The 17,301-nt window shown below is 37.7% G+C and overlaps 1 protein-coding gene across 39 annotated transcripts in view; it reads right to left on the bottom strand.

The window, feature by feature from the left end:
* MGA (MAX dimerization protein MGA) overlaps nucleotides 1-17,301 on the bottom strand; it is a 150,445-nt gene that overhangs the window by 28,059 nt on the left and 105,085 nt on the right. For 24 of the 39 annotated variants that reach the window (XM_060419077.1, XM_042253008.1, XM_060419079.1 and 21 more), the window contains 4 exons: nucleotides 4,704-4,930; nucleotides 3,198-3,374; nucleotides 2,531-2,603; nucleotides 698-1,215 (listed from right to left, as the gene is read on the bottom strand). In XM_060419077.1, coding sequence (XP_060275060.1) covers nucleotides 698-1,215; nucleotides 2,531-2,603; nucleotides 3,198-3,374; nucleotides 4,704-4,930 — 995 coding nt within the window. The remainder of the gene's footprint in view (nucleotides 1-697; nucleotides 1,216-2,530; nucleotides 2,604-3,197; nucleotides 3,375-4,703; nucleotides 4,931-17,301) is intronic. The other 15 variants (XM_060419080.1, XM_060419084.1, XM_060419093.1 and 12 more) reach the window with 1 other exon arrangement.

Here is a 17,301-nt window from a genome sequence, read left to right as displayed (position 1 = left end):
TAAAAGTGCATTCAATGTCACTGAACAAAAGGAAACTCTTTTGGACCTATGACTACATTTTACCTCAGAACTTTCCTTCAAAAAGATTTTCTACATGCCAGTGTAATTTTACTAACATATCTTTCTGAAGTACTAAGTAGCAAGGATATAGATATTTGCCCTATAATAATGATTAGACTGGCAAGAACTCTATGAATCAAATAAAGATAAAATATGTAAACTGTGGCTCAATTTTTTAAAAAATTTATGTATTTGAATAACATCTTCCTAAATTTAAATTTTCTCCCAAGTTTTCAAACATATATTGCTTATCTTAAAAAAATTAACTTCACTTCATTTTAAAAGTTATCTGCTAATAATAATCCCAAGAATTAGACTGAATCCCTTACTATTCTTGCTTGACTGTCAAAATATCACTATAGCCTAGGTAAAACAGCTTAAGGGCAACTTTCTGGGAAGACTAGAAAGAAAACTATAAGCTAACACAGGGCTCTACCTTTCTGTTTGTAAATGTGCCAAAAATTCACCCTAGGTATGCATCTAACCTAGGCCTATTACAAAAAGAGATGATGATTTTGTCACCCAGTTCCCAGGGAATGCAAAGATAAATAATATAAGGCCCACAAAGGGCTGTGAAAAATCAAGGTGGTACCTAAGTATAAAAAGGTGCTACATCCAGATTAAAGATAATTCTCACCTGGATAAGCCCAGATGTGCTTGAACTGGGTTTACGTTTATAGGCCACAAGCTTCCCTGCAGGAGAAAGCCCTGTATAAAAGGGCAGACCTTTGCCTCCATGTAATCTCTCCCTCACTGAATCCAGGGCATCTGTCTGCACGGGAGAGACATCATCCATTTTCCCAGGGGATAATGGACCGTCAGGAGTCTCTGATCCAGATTTCTCAGCCATATCATCTTGATCTTGACATGATGGCATAGAGATTTTCACACGAGAAGAATAAACAGGAGGATTCTTTTCACCCCGGCTCTTTCGCTGAGAAGCCAACTCAATGATGAAGCTGCCCACCTTAAGTGACTGTGGCATGTTGCTATTGATGTGCTGGGATAAGATGCTCAAAATCTTGTTCCGATCCTCCTCCCAGTTGCAGTCTGAGATGATCTCGATCAGTTTGGTGGGACCACCAGGTGACCTCTGATGCACATAGGAGGTAGAAGCTGATTCCCCTTCATTGCAGGAAGATTTCCAGCTCTTTTCTGATAAGGAATTGAAAGATATTTCTGTATTATAGCATTCTGTACTGAACTTTGAAAGATTTTCATTTCTCCTGAGTTCTCAGAAAAGTGCCAGGGGCATAGATATTCAACAGTTGTCCAGTATCCCATTCCCATGGACTTTCAGTGGTAAACTGACACTTACAATTTGGGAGTTTTCCATGAAAAATAGAAAAAGATTCCAGAAAATCAGACTATAATAGTCTTCACTATTCTACTCATTGGGCTCTCTTAATAAAAGTGAATCCCTCTTGAGACTGCTCTAAAAAGCCATTAACTATTACATAAGAAGGTACTATCTTGCAAACAAAGTATATAAGCAGGGTTAGGCTTACTTAGTATAGTGTACTTGCTATCCATATAAGCAAAGCAAAGACACTTGCAAGATGCTTTGTAATATGTGAGGGGTAGAGTCAACCCTAAAGAACAGCAAGAAAGATGATGTTTTTGTTGGGGGAAAAAACCTTGCACTCTACCTCTAGTTTCCACTGCAAATATTTCTGAACTACTTCTGTGCCTCTGGATTTGATTGTTCCACTTCTACATTTCATGCAAGACCACTCACAACTCAAGTATGTTTACATTCATGGCAACACATTAACTAAATATACATTTCACTAGCTAGATTTCTATAGCAGGATCTCCCAACCAATGTAGTACAGTGATCAATACATCAGGATAGCCAATTCCCTCAGCCTTCAGGGTGATCATGCTAATAGGCATCCTTTCCAATTGCCTTAATGTGCTAGCAACAGTATCATTTTTGTATGTTTATCATGCCATAAAAAAAGTTTAGCAGACACTGCTGCTTAAATGTCTGATGTCTTAAGAAGCACAATCAAAAACAAAAGGTTAATTCCCTAGACACTACCTTCATCATACTAATTCCAGCTGTAACATTTACTAGATAAATCAGTGATACTCCTTCCTTTTTCCCTCTGTACTCTCCAACTGCAGCAACTACTGAAAATCTCAGGTAAAATTTCAGTAACTAATGATGTCAAAATCGCTGAGGTTTGTAAAGGAGTTTTAAAAAAATCACCGACCTCATTCTGTTTCTTACAACACAACATACCACGAATACCAACAAATTGTATTTCTTAGAACAGGAAAGTTAAACACAGCAAAAAACTGGGAAAAAAAACTTACCTATAGTGTCTATTTTTACCAAAACTAGAAACAAGGTAGGGAGACATGCTCTGGATTGGTAGCTTTGGTTCCCCCTCATTATTAGTATAGTCCATATCTATATATTAATAATTACTATCAAATGATAAGTCATAGTTTTCATTCTGACCTTGTGATTTATCAGAATCATCCTCCAGGTCACAAGTGAGTGGTTTCAAAGGCTGCTGTTCAGAAGCTGGCTCCTGACAAAGGGAACAATACAAATACTTCAGTTCAACACATATTTAATATCAAGGGACTATGACATACGAATTAAATCTCAAGGAAGCCTAAAATAATAGAAAAATTAAAGTACTCAAAGAACATCTTGACATCCACATTACCATCACACTATACAACCATAAAAACAAGTAGTCTTGCTGTTTAACATCTGTGATAGTGACTGAGTTACCAAGAAAACAATTAACATTGCATTTTATAGTGTAATTCTAGTAAAAAAGGAAAAATATTTGATGTTTAATGAAACAAGTTTCAACTATTTAGAAAATTCACCAATGCAGAAAGATCAAATCCTAATAAACCACATTATTAAAACCAAAAATGTTTAAATTTTCAAAATTACTCCAACTTCAGAAAGAGTAATACTTTTAAAATGACCTTAAGGGAATATGTTCTAGAATAGGTATGCAGAGAAACATAAATTGATATGCACATTATGTAAACCTTCTCTGCCCCTAAAGAATTACTTCATATTATACCAACAGTAATGCAAATTCTAATACTAGCAACAAGGAATTGGAAGTTAAAAAGAGAAATCTATGCAATAAGGAATTCACCTTTACACTACAGTTCTCAGGACTAGAATGACATGAGCCCTGCTGCTGAAATGATGGAGATGGTGATGGTGATGGTTGTCTCTCTTCCTCTTTTTTTCGTTCATACACTCGAACTCGGGCACAAGTCATCATACTTTCAAAGTACAAGTAGACTGGATCCTTGTCTTCTTCCCGAATCTGTAAGTTTCATACAACAAAACATTCCAAATATTGGGGGGGGGGGGGAGTCTCCAGGATTCCAAAAGGAAAAGGATGTAATCTTTGCTTCTATTACAACACTTAAAAATTTTTAATGCAAACTTTAAATAGTACAATTACGGTTTGTATGTGCTGACTCTTGGGGCAGTCAGAAAGGATCTGTTTCTCTTTTAAGAAAATTCAGCACACCAGAGCAGTGCTTCTCAAATTATCTGCAGTGAAGGATAAATTTCTTAATTACCTGTCACAAACAGACTGATATTTTTGAAAAGACAGTAAAATAAATTACTAGAAAAACAAAGATCAAGTTTTTCAGTATTACATTTAATAGATAAAAATTTCTCTATCAACTTGTGGCAAAAGTTTCTAAATATCTCCTTTTGCTTTTTATACTTATTTCATCACAGACTAATAACAAACAGTTATATATTAGCACTGTATAGAGACCATACTAAATAGCACTGTACTGAACAATCTTTCTTCAATTTAATTAAACAGAAAGACTGAAATAGATTTATTAATAATCAGAACTGCTTAACCCATTAACACAAGAGAAGCATCAGATCTTCTACCTACTGCCCTCACCTGGTCATGCAACTATTTTAAACCTTAAACTTTATTGTATATAAAGACAATATGCTTTAAAAAGATCACAGTGACTCTCTAAAGTTTCTTCCTAATGCTTTTCTAATAGTGCATACTACATCTCAATCACTTAATATTCTATACTACATGAATAAAAGAACCTTTAGAAGACTTTTGCCAAGTCATTTTTTTTTAAAGCCGATTTGATATGATCCTCCTAAAGAGAGATTTAGCTCTCTTTAAGAATTATAGTAATTCTGTACAGGTCCAAGTACAGCTTTTCTTCAATAGTAAATACTACAGGATACTATATGATCCTCAGTTGGTTGAGTCCACACATGCAGAACCACAGGCACAAAAAGCTAACTGTAACATTACACATGGACTTTTGACTGCACAAAGGGTCTACACTCCAAACCCTCCCTGTTGCTCAAGGGTCAATCATACTACTATTCACTCTACTTTTATGACATTTTTTAAATTAATTTATTTTTAGTTGAAGGATATTGCTTTACAGAATTTTGCTGTTTTCTGTCAACTTTTATGACACTTTTTAAATGCCATCAATTAAACTGACTAAATCAGAAAGGGAGATGGCTTGCAGACATACTACCTGAAAGCACCATGATTCACAAAATACAAACCAAAAATCTGGTTGAAACCCATTACCTTTACAAATTATTTTTATAACTTTCAATAAAAGATGTATAACTCTAAGCTTACCACAGGATTGGGTTTGGGAGTATATGCCCTCGCAGGTTTAATTCCCGTGAGTAGTTTGCCCTTCACAGTAGTAGATAAAACTTCTGGCTGAGGCAACAACAATGGTTTCATAGGCTCAATGACAGAAGGCGTTGGGATATACACTGGTTCTGGATCTACTTCACCTTCTACTTTCACCCACAGTGGGTAATGTCGAACAGGCTGTTCAGGTTCTGTTTCACAGATAGCTTAACAAAAGGAAGGGTAAGACAAAAGTTAACTGAGGCATTGTCAAAATATTCTCCCTCATAAAAAGCATTAAATCATTAAAATAATCAAACAGATAACCCCTAAGAAACCTTTAGTTGGCCCTCATGAACCTTAATTAATTTATTTATTAACCAAATATTTGTTGAATACCTATTATAAATCAGACACTGCTTTAGATCCTAGAGTGAAAACAGCTATGACTAAAACAAAGTTCTTGCCTTCACGGAGTTTATAATCCACAGGAGAAAACAATCTAATAAACATATAGTATCAAGTAATAAGGACAACATAGAAAAATACAGATGGATAAATAAAGGATAAAGAGTTAACAGGAGATGCTATTATAATTAACATGATCAGAAGAGGCTTTTTCTATTATCCTAGAAAGATAATCATCCTATATTACACTTTTTAATTCTACAAATAACAACAAGTACTTTTTGAACCTATCTACAGAGTCTAAGCACTTACTATGTTTTAATTCATATAACTGTAACAATGGTCCTTGAGATATTATTATTTCCATTTGGTTCCAAATAGGGAAAGGAGTATGTCATGGCTGTATATTGTCACCCTGATTATTTAACGTCTATGCAGAGTACATCATGAGAAATGCTGGGCTGGATGAAGCACAAGCTGGAGTCAAGATTGCCTGGAGAAATATCAGTACCTCAGATATGCCGATGACACTACCCTTATGGGAGAAAGTGAAGAAGAACTAAAGAGCCTCTTGATGAAAGTGAAAGAGGACAGTGAAAAAGCTGGCTTAAAACTCAACATTCAGAAAACTAAGATCATGGCATCTGGTCCCATCACTTCATGGCAAATAGGCAAACAGTGGAAACAGTGACGGACTTTATTTTCTTGAGCTCCAAAATCACTGCAGGTGGTGACTGCAGCCATGAAATTAAAAGACTCTTGCTCCTTGGTTAGAAAAGCTGTGACAAACCTAGACAGCATATCAAAAAGCAGAGACATTACTTTGCCAACAAAGGTCCGTCTAGTCAAAACTATGGTTTTTCCAGTAGTCATGTATGGATGTGAGAGTTGGACTATAAAGAAAGCTGAGCGCTGAAGAACTGAAGCTTTTGAACTGTGGTGTTGGAGAAGACTCTTGAGAGTCCCCTGGACTGCAAGAAGATCCAACCAGTTCATCCTAAAGGAAATCAGTCCTGCATATTCATTGGAAGGACTGATGTTGAAGCTGAAACTCCAATCGTTTGGCCACCTGATGGAAAGAAATGACTCATTTGTAAAGACCCTGATGCCGGAAAGACTGAAGGCAGGAGGAAAAGGGGACAACAGAGGATGAGGTGGCTGGATGGCATCACCAACTGATCTGAGTTTGAGTTTGGATCTGAGTTTGAGTGAACTCTGGGAGTTGGTGATGGACAGGGAGGCCTGGCGTGCTGCAGTCCATGGGGTTGCAAAGAGTCTGAAATGACTAAGCAATTGAACTGATACTTTGCAAAAGCTGAAGTTCAGGGAAGTCCAATAATAAGAGGCAGAACGTGGATCAAACCCAGTCAATCTGGTTCCAGACCTGTTACTGCTGCCTTCTGATGACAACTTCTATTCAGAAGTCAGCCTGAACTCAGCATAGAAGCAAAAATACATAAACAGGAAAGCAATGAAACCTAACTAAGATGAAATCATACCATCAACAAATTCTACACAAAGGAAAGCATGCACTGATTCTTAACCAAATTAAATAGAGGATTTGGTTAACAGGCTGTTGGCTGCTTTTTCAAAAGCAAATTACCCATTCCCATCAATAAGACAAGAGAAACAAACATTGTGTTTTGCATTTCAATGATCAGTGCTCAGAGAGGATAGCTCCAAACCAAAGACCCACAATCTTTGCCTAAAATCACATGAAAGGGGCAACTGACACTTAATCTTGCATAAGAAAGCAGTATCCAAACTGCTACCTGATCTCATAAGAAGTCCATTTGCTCTGAACACTAAAACCCAATTACTGATGAATAATTTTGTCTAAAAGTCTCCTAAGGCTAACATCATTCAGAGTGTAACTATAAAACACCAAGGGCGAAAAAACCTGAGCTAGAATGTGACTGAGTTAATTCATTAGCTACTTAGCAGCCTCTGTTATCCAACTTTTGTTAACTTAGTTTATTTATCACATAATTCACAAAGGCTGTTAAAACCCCAGTATTCATTCAGGTATTCAAATATTTGAACATTCATATGTATCAGACTTTGTAGACACAGTAATGAACAAAACTGATCAAAAATTCTTGCTTTCATGGAGGTTATATTTAAGTTGTAGAGGGACGAGGGTAAGACAGTCAAGAAACAGGGAAAATAATGAAAATATGTAGGATTTTCAAGTGCTTATAAGGAAAAAACCAAGCACAGAGAAGTACTGATAAACTGTTTAGTGAGTATGTATGAGTATATATCTTAAGGGGGATGGTTGCAATTTTTAAAAGGGTAAACCAGGGTGCCCTTACAAAGGTGATGTATACAGAGCCTCTATCAATCATTTGGTTAAAGCTTTGTTGTCTAGTTCTATGAATTATTTCACACATATTAATTTTACTACAAAAATAAAAGGCTTCAGGTCAAACAACATTGTCTTGCCTCTTTCAATCATCTTTCAAGGACTTTCTAAGCCTCCATAAACTAAGGATTTACTAAGAACTCTTTTCATCTTTTTTTTTCTTTTGAAAATAACAGCTCATAACTTCACAATACTTCCAAAGAAAACCTCTTAAAATGTCTAAACATATTAATTTCTCACAGACAATCAAAAACAACTCTAAATTTTGTGGATAAAACAGAAATTGTGGCTCCAGTAAATAGGAGAGTTCACAAAATCTATTGAATTGAGTTCTGTTGAGGACAGTGTTAAGACTGGAATGACAGCAACTAGGGTAAGCATTAAAAATTAAGACTACCATTGGGCAGAGACTACACCTGAAGCGATGAAAATGGACAGACTCCACATAAGACCCTAAACAACAGTCCATTTCCCCACACTTCCTTAACCCCGCTGTCCACTTGACTCCTTTACAGTCTGGAATCCAAGACTGAACGCTTCTCTTTCCCCCTCACAATACACTTGAGATACTCCTACCTTTCATCTGAAACCCAGATAAAGAAGTTAGCAAAGACACAATGAGGGGAGAGCCAGAGTAGCATATATTCACAGAAGCCAAGAACAGAAACCTGTTTCAAGAATAAAGTAATATATCCCCGTGTTTCTATTCAAATGCCTTCTAATACACACCATCTTCCCAAGGTTCTGTAGCGTTATCATTTTGCCTTCTCAGTTCTCAAAAAACCTTTTCTTCACGATACTTAAAACATGGCACTTTTGTTATTGTGGCATTTAAAATTATCATAAATATATATCTACATGTTTACCTGTTCATCAAATTGACAGTAATTTCTTACAGACTTAGTTTTAACTGTCTATATCTTAACTCCTCTCACTCCTAGCAGTGCCCAGAGTACTTGCTTCATGAATGAAGTGTTGGGCAAGTAAGTCCCAGAAAACTGCTATACTAACAATCAGCATACTATATTCATCTCCCTCCCATTCTGAAAGCATTTTAAACCTCTTTATTGTGAAATACCCATATGTACAGAAACAATGTATATACAACTTAATAGCAATACATATTAACAAATATACAACCATGTAAACTCTATAAAGATTAAGAAATGAAATATGGCCATAAACCTCAGAAGCCTTTGCATGTCTTTCTCATAATTCCTTCCTACAAGCAACTCACTTAAATTATTAGCCACCTCTCTGCATTCCTTTTTAACACCGAACATCATCACTAAACATCATAGCTTAATTTTGTCTACTTTTGAAATTAATTACAGAGATGTATTCCCTGCCTAGCTTTTTTTTTCCTTCTCACTCAACAATTTTGCAAAATATATCTATATTCTACACATAAATCATTTATTTTTACTGTGGTATATACTATTCCAATGATTATTCATACTATTCTTTATTCATTCTAATGCTATCAGATATCTGGGTTTGTTTGCAGGTTTTAGGTACTGTGAGTCATTGTGCCAAAACAGTGTTGTAGAATGCAGTTCTGCTGGTTACTCTGGAGTCAAACTACTAGACTAAGGGCATGTGAGTCACCAATCCCAGCAGAAACTGTCAAACTACTTTCCAAAGTGCTTATGCCAATTTACATTCCCACTAGCAGTACATCAAAGCTCCCATTTCTTAAGAGCTGATATCATCAGAGAATTTTAATTATAACCATTTTTGCAGGCATGCAGTAGAATCTTGCTGTGGATATAGTTTGCATTTCCAATTATAAATGAGATGGTCAACATCCCTCCTGAAGTACTTCTAAAAGACTTGCCCCCACTTTAAAAAAAATATTTACATTTATTTGGCCATGGTGAATCTTAGTTGTGGCATGCAGATCTTTAGTTACGGGATGATAACTCTGTAGTCGCTGCATGTGAAATCTCAGTTGTAGAATGTGGGATCTAGTTATCTGACTAGCGATCGAACCCAGGTCCCAAGCACTGGAAGCACAGTATTAGCCTCTGGGCCACCAGAGACTTGCCCTTTCTAAAATGGGACCACTTAGTTCTGATTAATCTGCATCAATATCTCTATATATTCTGGATACAAGTCCCTAAATATTGCAAGTATCTATTTTCTCACTGTAGCTTACATTTTCACTTGCTTAATGTCTTTAAGCAATGAGTTTCTCATTTTTAACTCATCAAATATATTGGCTTGGCCAAGAAGTTTGTTTGGATTTTTCTGTAAGATATTATGAAAAAACCTGAATGAACATTTTGGCCAACCCAGAAAGGACTGATTATTTCTCCTGTCACACTTAAGAACCCTTCTACTAATATGAGATCATACACACACACGTGCATTTTTTTAAACATTATCTTCCAAAAGTTGTGTTGATTAGCTTTGACAATTGGGTCTGTAATCTATGTAGAAATTATTTCTATGTATAGCATGAGGAATAAAGTTTCACATATTCCCGATATGGATATTCAATGATTCCACCAACATTTACTGACGAGATCACCCTTTTCCTTACTCTTCTGCCACTTTTGTCAAACCAATTGCTCATGTGTCTGAGTCTACTGCAGCCTCTCTATTTGGCCTACTAGTCTATTCAGTTGGTACTCCAGCCAGAAGCATCGTTCTGCTGTTGTTGGCCACACCACACGGCCTGTGGGATCCTAGTTCCCCGACCAGAGATCGAACCCTTGCCTCCTGTACTTGAAGCATGAAGTTTTCAACCACTGGACTGCCAAGGAAGTCCCCATCCCACCTTAAAACGAGAGTTCTATAACTTTCGACATTTAGCAAGCAAGACCTCCCGCCTTATTCTAGACTGCCCTGGCTATTTCTAGGTGCATTTTCATATAAATTTTGGAATCAGCTTTTCAAGTTTCACATAAAAAGTTGTCACAATTTTGATTAGGATTGCAATGATTAGAACTGCAATGAAATTACAGATGAAAAAGAAAAGAAACACCATTACAATATTCAGTTTTGCTTGCTAGGAGTTTTTTGGGTTTGGGGTTTTTGTTGTTGTTTAAGAATGGATACTGAGAGGTTTCTGGGGAGATGATGGAGTAGGCAGCACCAAGATATATGATTCTAGATGTGAACAATAATTATACTGGCAGAATCTGATATATTTTCAAACTCTGGAGTCTGATGAAGAATTGCACCTTTCATGGGAGGACTGGGACAGTAAACGTTCATTTGGTTCAATTTCAGTTCTTGGCACAACAGGAGCTACTCATTCCTCATCACCTGGTCACCTGGCAAGCAGCTGTGCACGTGTTCCTGGAGCAGCTTGCAACACAGAGGGAGCGAGGGTGGGCAGAAAGGACCTTGTCCTCTAAATATCAGGGATCTCTGCTCTGACTGCTGCTTCTGGCCACAGAGGTACACAGAGGCAGGAAGCCATTACTGTTGAAGCTACCCACTTGGTGGCAAGGCCTTATCCTTCTGTCTTAGGTAACTTCGAGGGGATTTAAAGGGACACCACCCTCTCCTCTCTTCACTTTTCACTCATCCCCCTTTACAGGAGACAGACACTAAAGACTAGAACACTTGGGGGGGAAAAAAAAAAAACCCTGCATATACAAGGAAAATTAGAAAGGACTCTGCATGCCTAGGGCTTCCCTCATCGCTCAGCTGGTAAAGAATCTGCCTGCAATGCAGGAGACCCTGGTGTGATTCCTGTTCAGGAAGTTGCCCTAGGGAAGGAATAGGCTACCCACATCAGTATTCTTGGGCTTCCCAGGTGGCTCAGACAGTAAAGAATCTGCCTGCAATGTTCAGTACCTGGGTTGGAAAGATCCCCAAAAGGAGGGCATGGCAACCCACTCCAGTATTTTTGCCTAGAGAATACCCATGGACAGAGGAGCCTGGAGGGCTACACTCCCTGGGGTCGCAAAGAGTCAACACAACTGAGCGACTAAGCACACACATGAATGCCTAAGGAAAGGCTTGACACAGACAGCCTACAAGAATCAAAAAAACAGAAACAGTTAAGAACAAAAAAATCCGAAGAAGGAAAAGAATCTGATTTCCAGAGTTATCACATTATCAGATTCAAATGTCCAGTGTTTCACAAAACATCACAAACCATACAAAAAAAAAAAGTATCGCCCATTTCAAAGAAAAAAAATAAATCAACCATCCCAGAAAAAGACCAAAAGATAGATATACCAAAGACTTTAAAACAACTGCCTTAAAGATACTCCAAAAAATCAAGGAAGATGTGGAGAAAGTCAAGAAAATAACATGTGAAAAAGATGGAAATATTGATAAAGAAACACAAAACCTGAAAAGAAACCAAAAAGCAATCCTGGAGGTAAAAAAGCACAATAACTAAAATGGAAAATTAACTACAGGGACTCAAAGGCAGATTCAAATAGGCAAAAAAAAGAATCAGCGAATTTGAAGATAGCACCATGGGAATCATGGAGTCTAAGGAAAAGAAATAAAACAGATTAAAGACAAGTGAACAGAACCTAAGGACCTGGGTGATACCATCAAGTAGACAAGTATAAGCATCACAGGCATTCCAGAGGGAGAAGAGAAAAAGAAATGAGCAGAGAGAATCTCTGAAGAAATAACAACTGAAAACTTTCAAATTTCAAGGAAGGACAAGAATATAAACATCCAGAAAGCGCAACAAATTCCAAGTAAGATGAACTCAGAGACCCACAGTGAGACACATTATAATCAAACTTTCAAAAGAGAAAGACAAAGAATCCTGAAAGCAGAAAGAGAGAAGCAAATCATCACTTACAAGAGATCCTCAATAAAATATGAGCAGATGTCTCATCAGAAACTCTGGAGGCCACCAGACAGTGATTGGATCTATCCAAAGTGTTAAAAGAAAAATACTATCAACCAAGAAACCTAAATGTAGCAAAATTGTCCTTCCAGAGAGAGAGAGAACCTAGTATTATTATAACAAGAGTCTATAAATGTACTCTTCATTTTCTATAGAATTTGAGAGATTAATATGCATTAAAGGGGAAAAGCATTAGTATGAAAGTTATTATTTTTAGTTTATAACTCTAAATTTTGTTTTTTTACATAATTTAAGAAATTAATGCATTTTAGAAATCATTTGCTTGTGAATACACAATGTATAAATATGTAACACTGTGACATTAACAATCAAAAGGTGTGGAAGTATAGCTATAAAGGAGGAGAGTTTTTTTTAATGTCAGTCAAGTTGATATAAATTTAGAGTGTTGTAACTTCAGGATGGTAAATGTAAGCCCTGCGAACCAGTCCATTCTAAAGGAGATCGGTCCTGGGTGTTCTTTGGAAGGAATGATGCTAAAGCTGAAACTCCAGTACTTTGGCCACCTCATGCAAAGAGGTGACTCATTGGAAAAGACTGATGCTGGAAGGGATTGGGGGCAGGAGGAGAAGGGGACGACAGAGGATGAGATGGCTGGATGGCATCACCGACTCGATGAACATGAGTATGAGTGAACTCCGGGAGTTGGTGATGGACAGGGAGGCCTGGCATGTTGCAACTCATGGGATCCCAAAGAGTCAGACACGACTGAGCGACTGAACTGAACTGATGGTAACCAAAAAAGAAAAAAAAAAAAAAAAAACCTACACAAAACACACAAAGGGAAATGAGAAGAAATTTCAAACATCTCACAACAAAATACCAACTAAAAACAAAATAATAGAGTAACCCAGGAACTGAGGAACCTAAGAGTTATTAAGTACACAGAAAAACAGACAGCACAATGACAGAAGATCCTTCTTATTGATAACTACTTTAAATATAGATTAAAATCTCCATCAAAAGAAAGATTGGCAGAATTGATTTAAAAAGAAAAACAACATGATCTAATTATACCCTGTCACCAAGAGACTCACTTGAGATCCAAAGGCACAAACAGGCTGAAAGTGACAGAAAATGATAATCCATGCAAACGGTAACCAGAAGAGAATAGGGATGGGTATACTAAGACCAAAGTAAACATCAAATCAAAAAACAGACAAAGAAGGATGTGTGTGTTAGTCACTCAGTCATGTCCAACTCTTTGTAACCCCAGAGACTGTAGCCCAGTAGGTTTCTCTGTCCATGGAATTCTCTGGGCAAGCATACTGGAGTGGGTAGCACATTCCCTTCTTCCTGACCCAAGGATCAAACTTGGGTCTCCTGCATTGCAGGCATATTCTTTACCATCTGAGCCACCAGCGAACCCAACAAAGAAGGATGTCATATACTAATAAAATGTTCAATACATCCAGAAAAAATAACTTCTACAAACATTCATACACCTAATGACAGATCATCAAAATACATGAAGCAAAAACTGACAAAATTGTCATAGATGGCATCTTCTTCCATCATAAGGCTGTTTTGCCTACATTGAATGCCTGCAGTTTAGTGTAGCAGTCATTGTTATATGTGAGATAGCTCTTCTGGATAACTTGCTGCAGCTTCTATACCAGTACTTGCTCCTTCTCCATGGATTTATTTGTACGTCATGGAAAGTTTCTTTCCATAAACCTTAAGAACCAAACACAGCTAGCTTTAAACTTTTCACCCTCTCTCAGAAGACTTCATAGAATTCAAGACAATTAGGGGCTTTTTTGCCAAGAAAATGCACTGGTCATAACAAACACCCTCTTCCAACAACACAAGAGAAGACTCTACACATGGACATCACCAGATGGTCAACACCAAAATCAGATTGATTATATTCTTTGCAGTCAAAGATGGAGAAGCTCTATACAGTCAAACAAAAACAAGACCAGGAGCTGACTGTGGCTCAGATCATGAACTCCTTATTACCAAATGCGACTCAAATTGAAGAAAGTAGGAAAACCGCTAGACCATTCATTCAGGTATGACCTAAATCAAATCCCTTATGATTATACAGTGGAAGTGAGAAATAGATTTAAGGGACTAGATCTGATGGATAGAGTGGCTGATGAACTATGGAATGAGGTTCGTGACATTGTACAGGAGACAGGGATCAAGACCATCCCCATGGAAAAGAAATGCAAAAAAGCAAAATGGCTGTCTGGAGAGGCCTTATAAATAGCTGTGAAAAGAAGAGAGGGGAAAAGCAAAGGAGAAAAGGAAAGAGATAAGCATCTAAATACAGAGTTTCAGAGAATAGCAAGAAGATACAAGAAAGCCTTCTTCAGCAATCAATGCAAAGAAATAGAGGAAAAGAACAGAATGGGAAAGACTAGACATCTCTTAAAGAAAATTAGAGATACCAAGGGAACATTTCATGCAAAGATGGGCTCGATAAAGGACAGAAATGGTCTGGACCTAACAGAAGCATAAGATATTAAGAGGTGGCAAGAATACACAGAAGAATTGTACCAAAAAGATCTTCACGACCCAGATAATCACAATGGTGTGATCACTCACCTAGAGCCAGACATCCTGGAATGTGAAGTCAAGTGGGCCTTGGAAAGCATTGCTACGAACAAAGCTAGTGGAGGTGATGGAATTCCACTTGAGCTATTTCAACTCCTGAAAGATGATGCTGTGAAAGTGCTGCACTCAATATGCCAGCAAGTTTGGAAAACTCAGCAGTGGCCACAGGACTGGAAAAGGTCAGTTTTTATTCCAATCCCAAAGAAAGGCAATGCCAAAGAATGCTCAAACTACTGCACAATTGCGCTTATCTCACATGCTAGTAAACTAATGCTCAAAATTCTCCAAGCCAGGCTTCAGCAATATGTGAACCGTGAACTTCCTGATGTTCAAGCTGCTTTTAGAAAAGGCAGAGGAACCAGAGATCAAATTGCCAACATCCACTGGATCATCAAAAAAGCAAGAGAGTTTCAGAAAAACATCTACTTCTGCTTTACTGACTATGCCAAAGCCTTTGACTGTGTGGGTCACAATAAACTGTGGAAAATTCTGAAAGAGATGGAATACCAGACCACCTGACCTGCCTCTTGAGAAATCTGTATGTAGGTCAGCAAGCAACAGTTAGAACTGGACATGGAACAACAGACTGGTTCCAAATAGGAAAAGGAGTACATCAAGGCTGTATATTGTCACCCTGCTTATTTAACTTATATGCAGAGTACATCATAAGAAATGCTGGACTGGAAGAAACACAAGCTGGAATCAAGATTGCCAGGAGAAATATCAATAACCTCAGATATGCAGATGACACCACCCTTATGGCAGAAAGTGAAGAGGAACTAAAAAGCCTCTTGATGAAAGTGAAAGAGGACAGTGAAAAAGTTGGCTTAAAGTTCAACATTCAGAAAACGAAGATCATGGCATCTGGTCCCATCACTTCATGGGAAATAGACGGGAAACAGTGGAAACAGTGTCAGACTTTATTTTTGGGGGCTCCAAAATCACTACAGATAGTGATTGCAGCCATGAAATTAAAAGACGCTTACTCCTTGGAAGAAAAGTTATGACCAACCTAGATAGTATATTCAAAAGCAGAGACATTACTTTGCCAACAAAAGTCAGTCTAGTCAAGGCTATGGTTTTCCTGTGGTCATGTATGGATGTTAGATCTGGACTGTGAAGAAGGCTGAGCGCCAAAGAATTGATGCTTTTGAACTGTGGTGTTGGAGAAGACTCTTGAGAGTCCCTTGGACTGCAAGGAGATCTAACCAGTCCCTTCTGAAGGAGATCAGCCCTGGGATTTCTTTGGAGGGAATGATGCTAAAGCTGAAACTCCAGGACTTTGGCCACCTCATGCAAAGAGTTGACTCATTGGAAAAGACTGATGCTGGGAGGGATTGGGGGTAGGAGGAGAAGGGGACGACCGAGGATGAGATGGCTGGATGGCATCACGGACTCGATGGACGTGAGTCTGAGTGAACTCCGGGAGATGGTGATGAACATGGAGGCCTGGCGTGCTGCAATTCATGGGGTCGCAAAGAGTCGGACACGACTGAGCGACTGAACTGAACTGAGCTTAGGAGAATGTTGTGACTGGTATGATACTCTATTCAAACCACTGAAACTTTCTCAGTGTCAGCAATAAGACTGTTTTGCTTTTTTATCATTCATATGTTCACTGGAGTAGCACTTTTAGTTTCCTTCAAGAACTTTTTCTTTGCATTTACAACTTAGCTAACTGGTGAAAGCTTTATAGCTTTCAGCCCATCTCAGCTTTTGACATGCCTTCCTCACTAAGCTTAATCACTTCTAGCTTTGATTTAAAATGAGATATGCAAGACCATTCCTTTTACTTGAAAACTTAAGAGACTACTGTAGGGTTATCAATTGGCCTAATTTCATTATTGTTGTGTCTTAGGAAACAGGGAGGTCAAGCAGAGGGAGACAGATGGGAAATAGTAGCTAGAGTAGTCAGAATACACACAACATTCATTAAGTTTGCCATCTTGTATTGGTACAATTCATACAAGTGTATAATAATGAAAAAATCTGAAATATCATGAGAATTACCAAACTATGACACAGAGGCATGAAAGGAGCAAGCTTTGCTGGAAAAATGGTGCCAACAGACTTGCTGGACATTGATTGCCACAAACCTTCAATTTATAAAAACTGCAATATATTCAAATTACAATAGAATGAGGTATGCTTGTGAGTGTCTTTGTTTATCCCAATTATATCAGCTTTACAATAAAATCAGGTAGTATAAGTCTACCAACTATGTCCTTGTTTATCAAAGGACTACTCTAAGTCCTTTATTTTCCATATAAATTTTAGAAACAACTCACCAATTTCTACCAAAAGAAGCCTACTGAGGTTTTGACTGGAACAGAACCAAATCTATAGGTCAGTCCGAGGAAAACTGTATCTTACCAAGAATCTTCTGATTCATGAAAACTGTTAACCTCTCCATT

The sequence above is a fragment of the Ovis aries genome, chromosome 7 (genome assembly GCF_016772045.2).
Source record: "Ovis aries strain OAR_USU_Benz2616 breed Rambouillet chromosome 7, ARS-UI_Ramb_v3.0, whole genome shotgun sequence".
NCBI classification, from domain to species: domain Eukaryota; kingdom Metazoa; phylum Chordata; class Mammalia; order Artiodactyla; family Bovidae; genus Ovis; species Ovis aries.
Note: the sequence above shows the minus strand (reverse complement) of the source record. Positions and strands in the feature narration are given on the sequence as shown.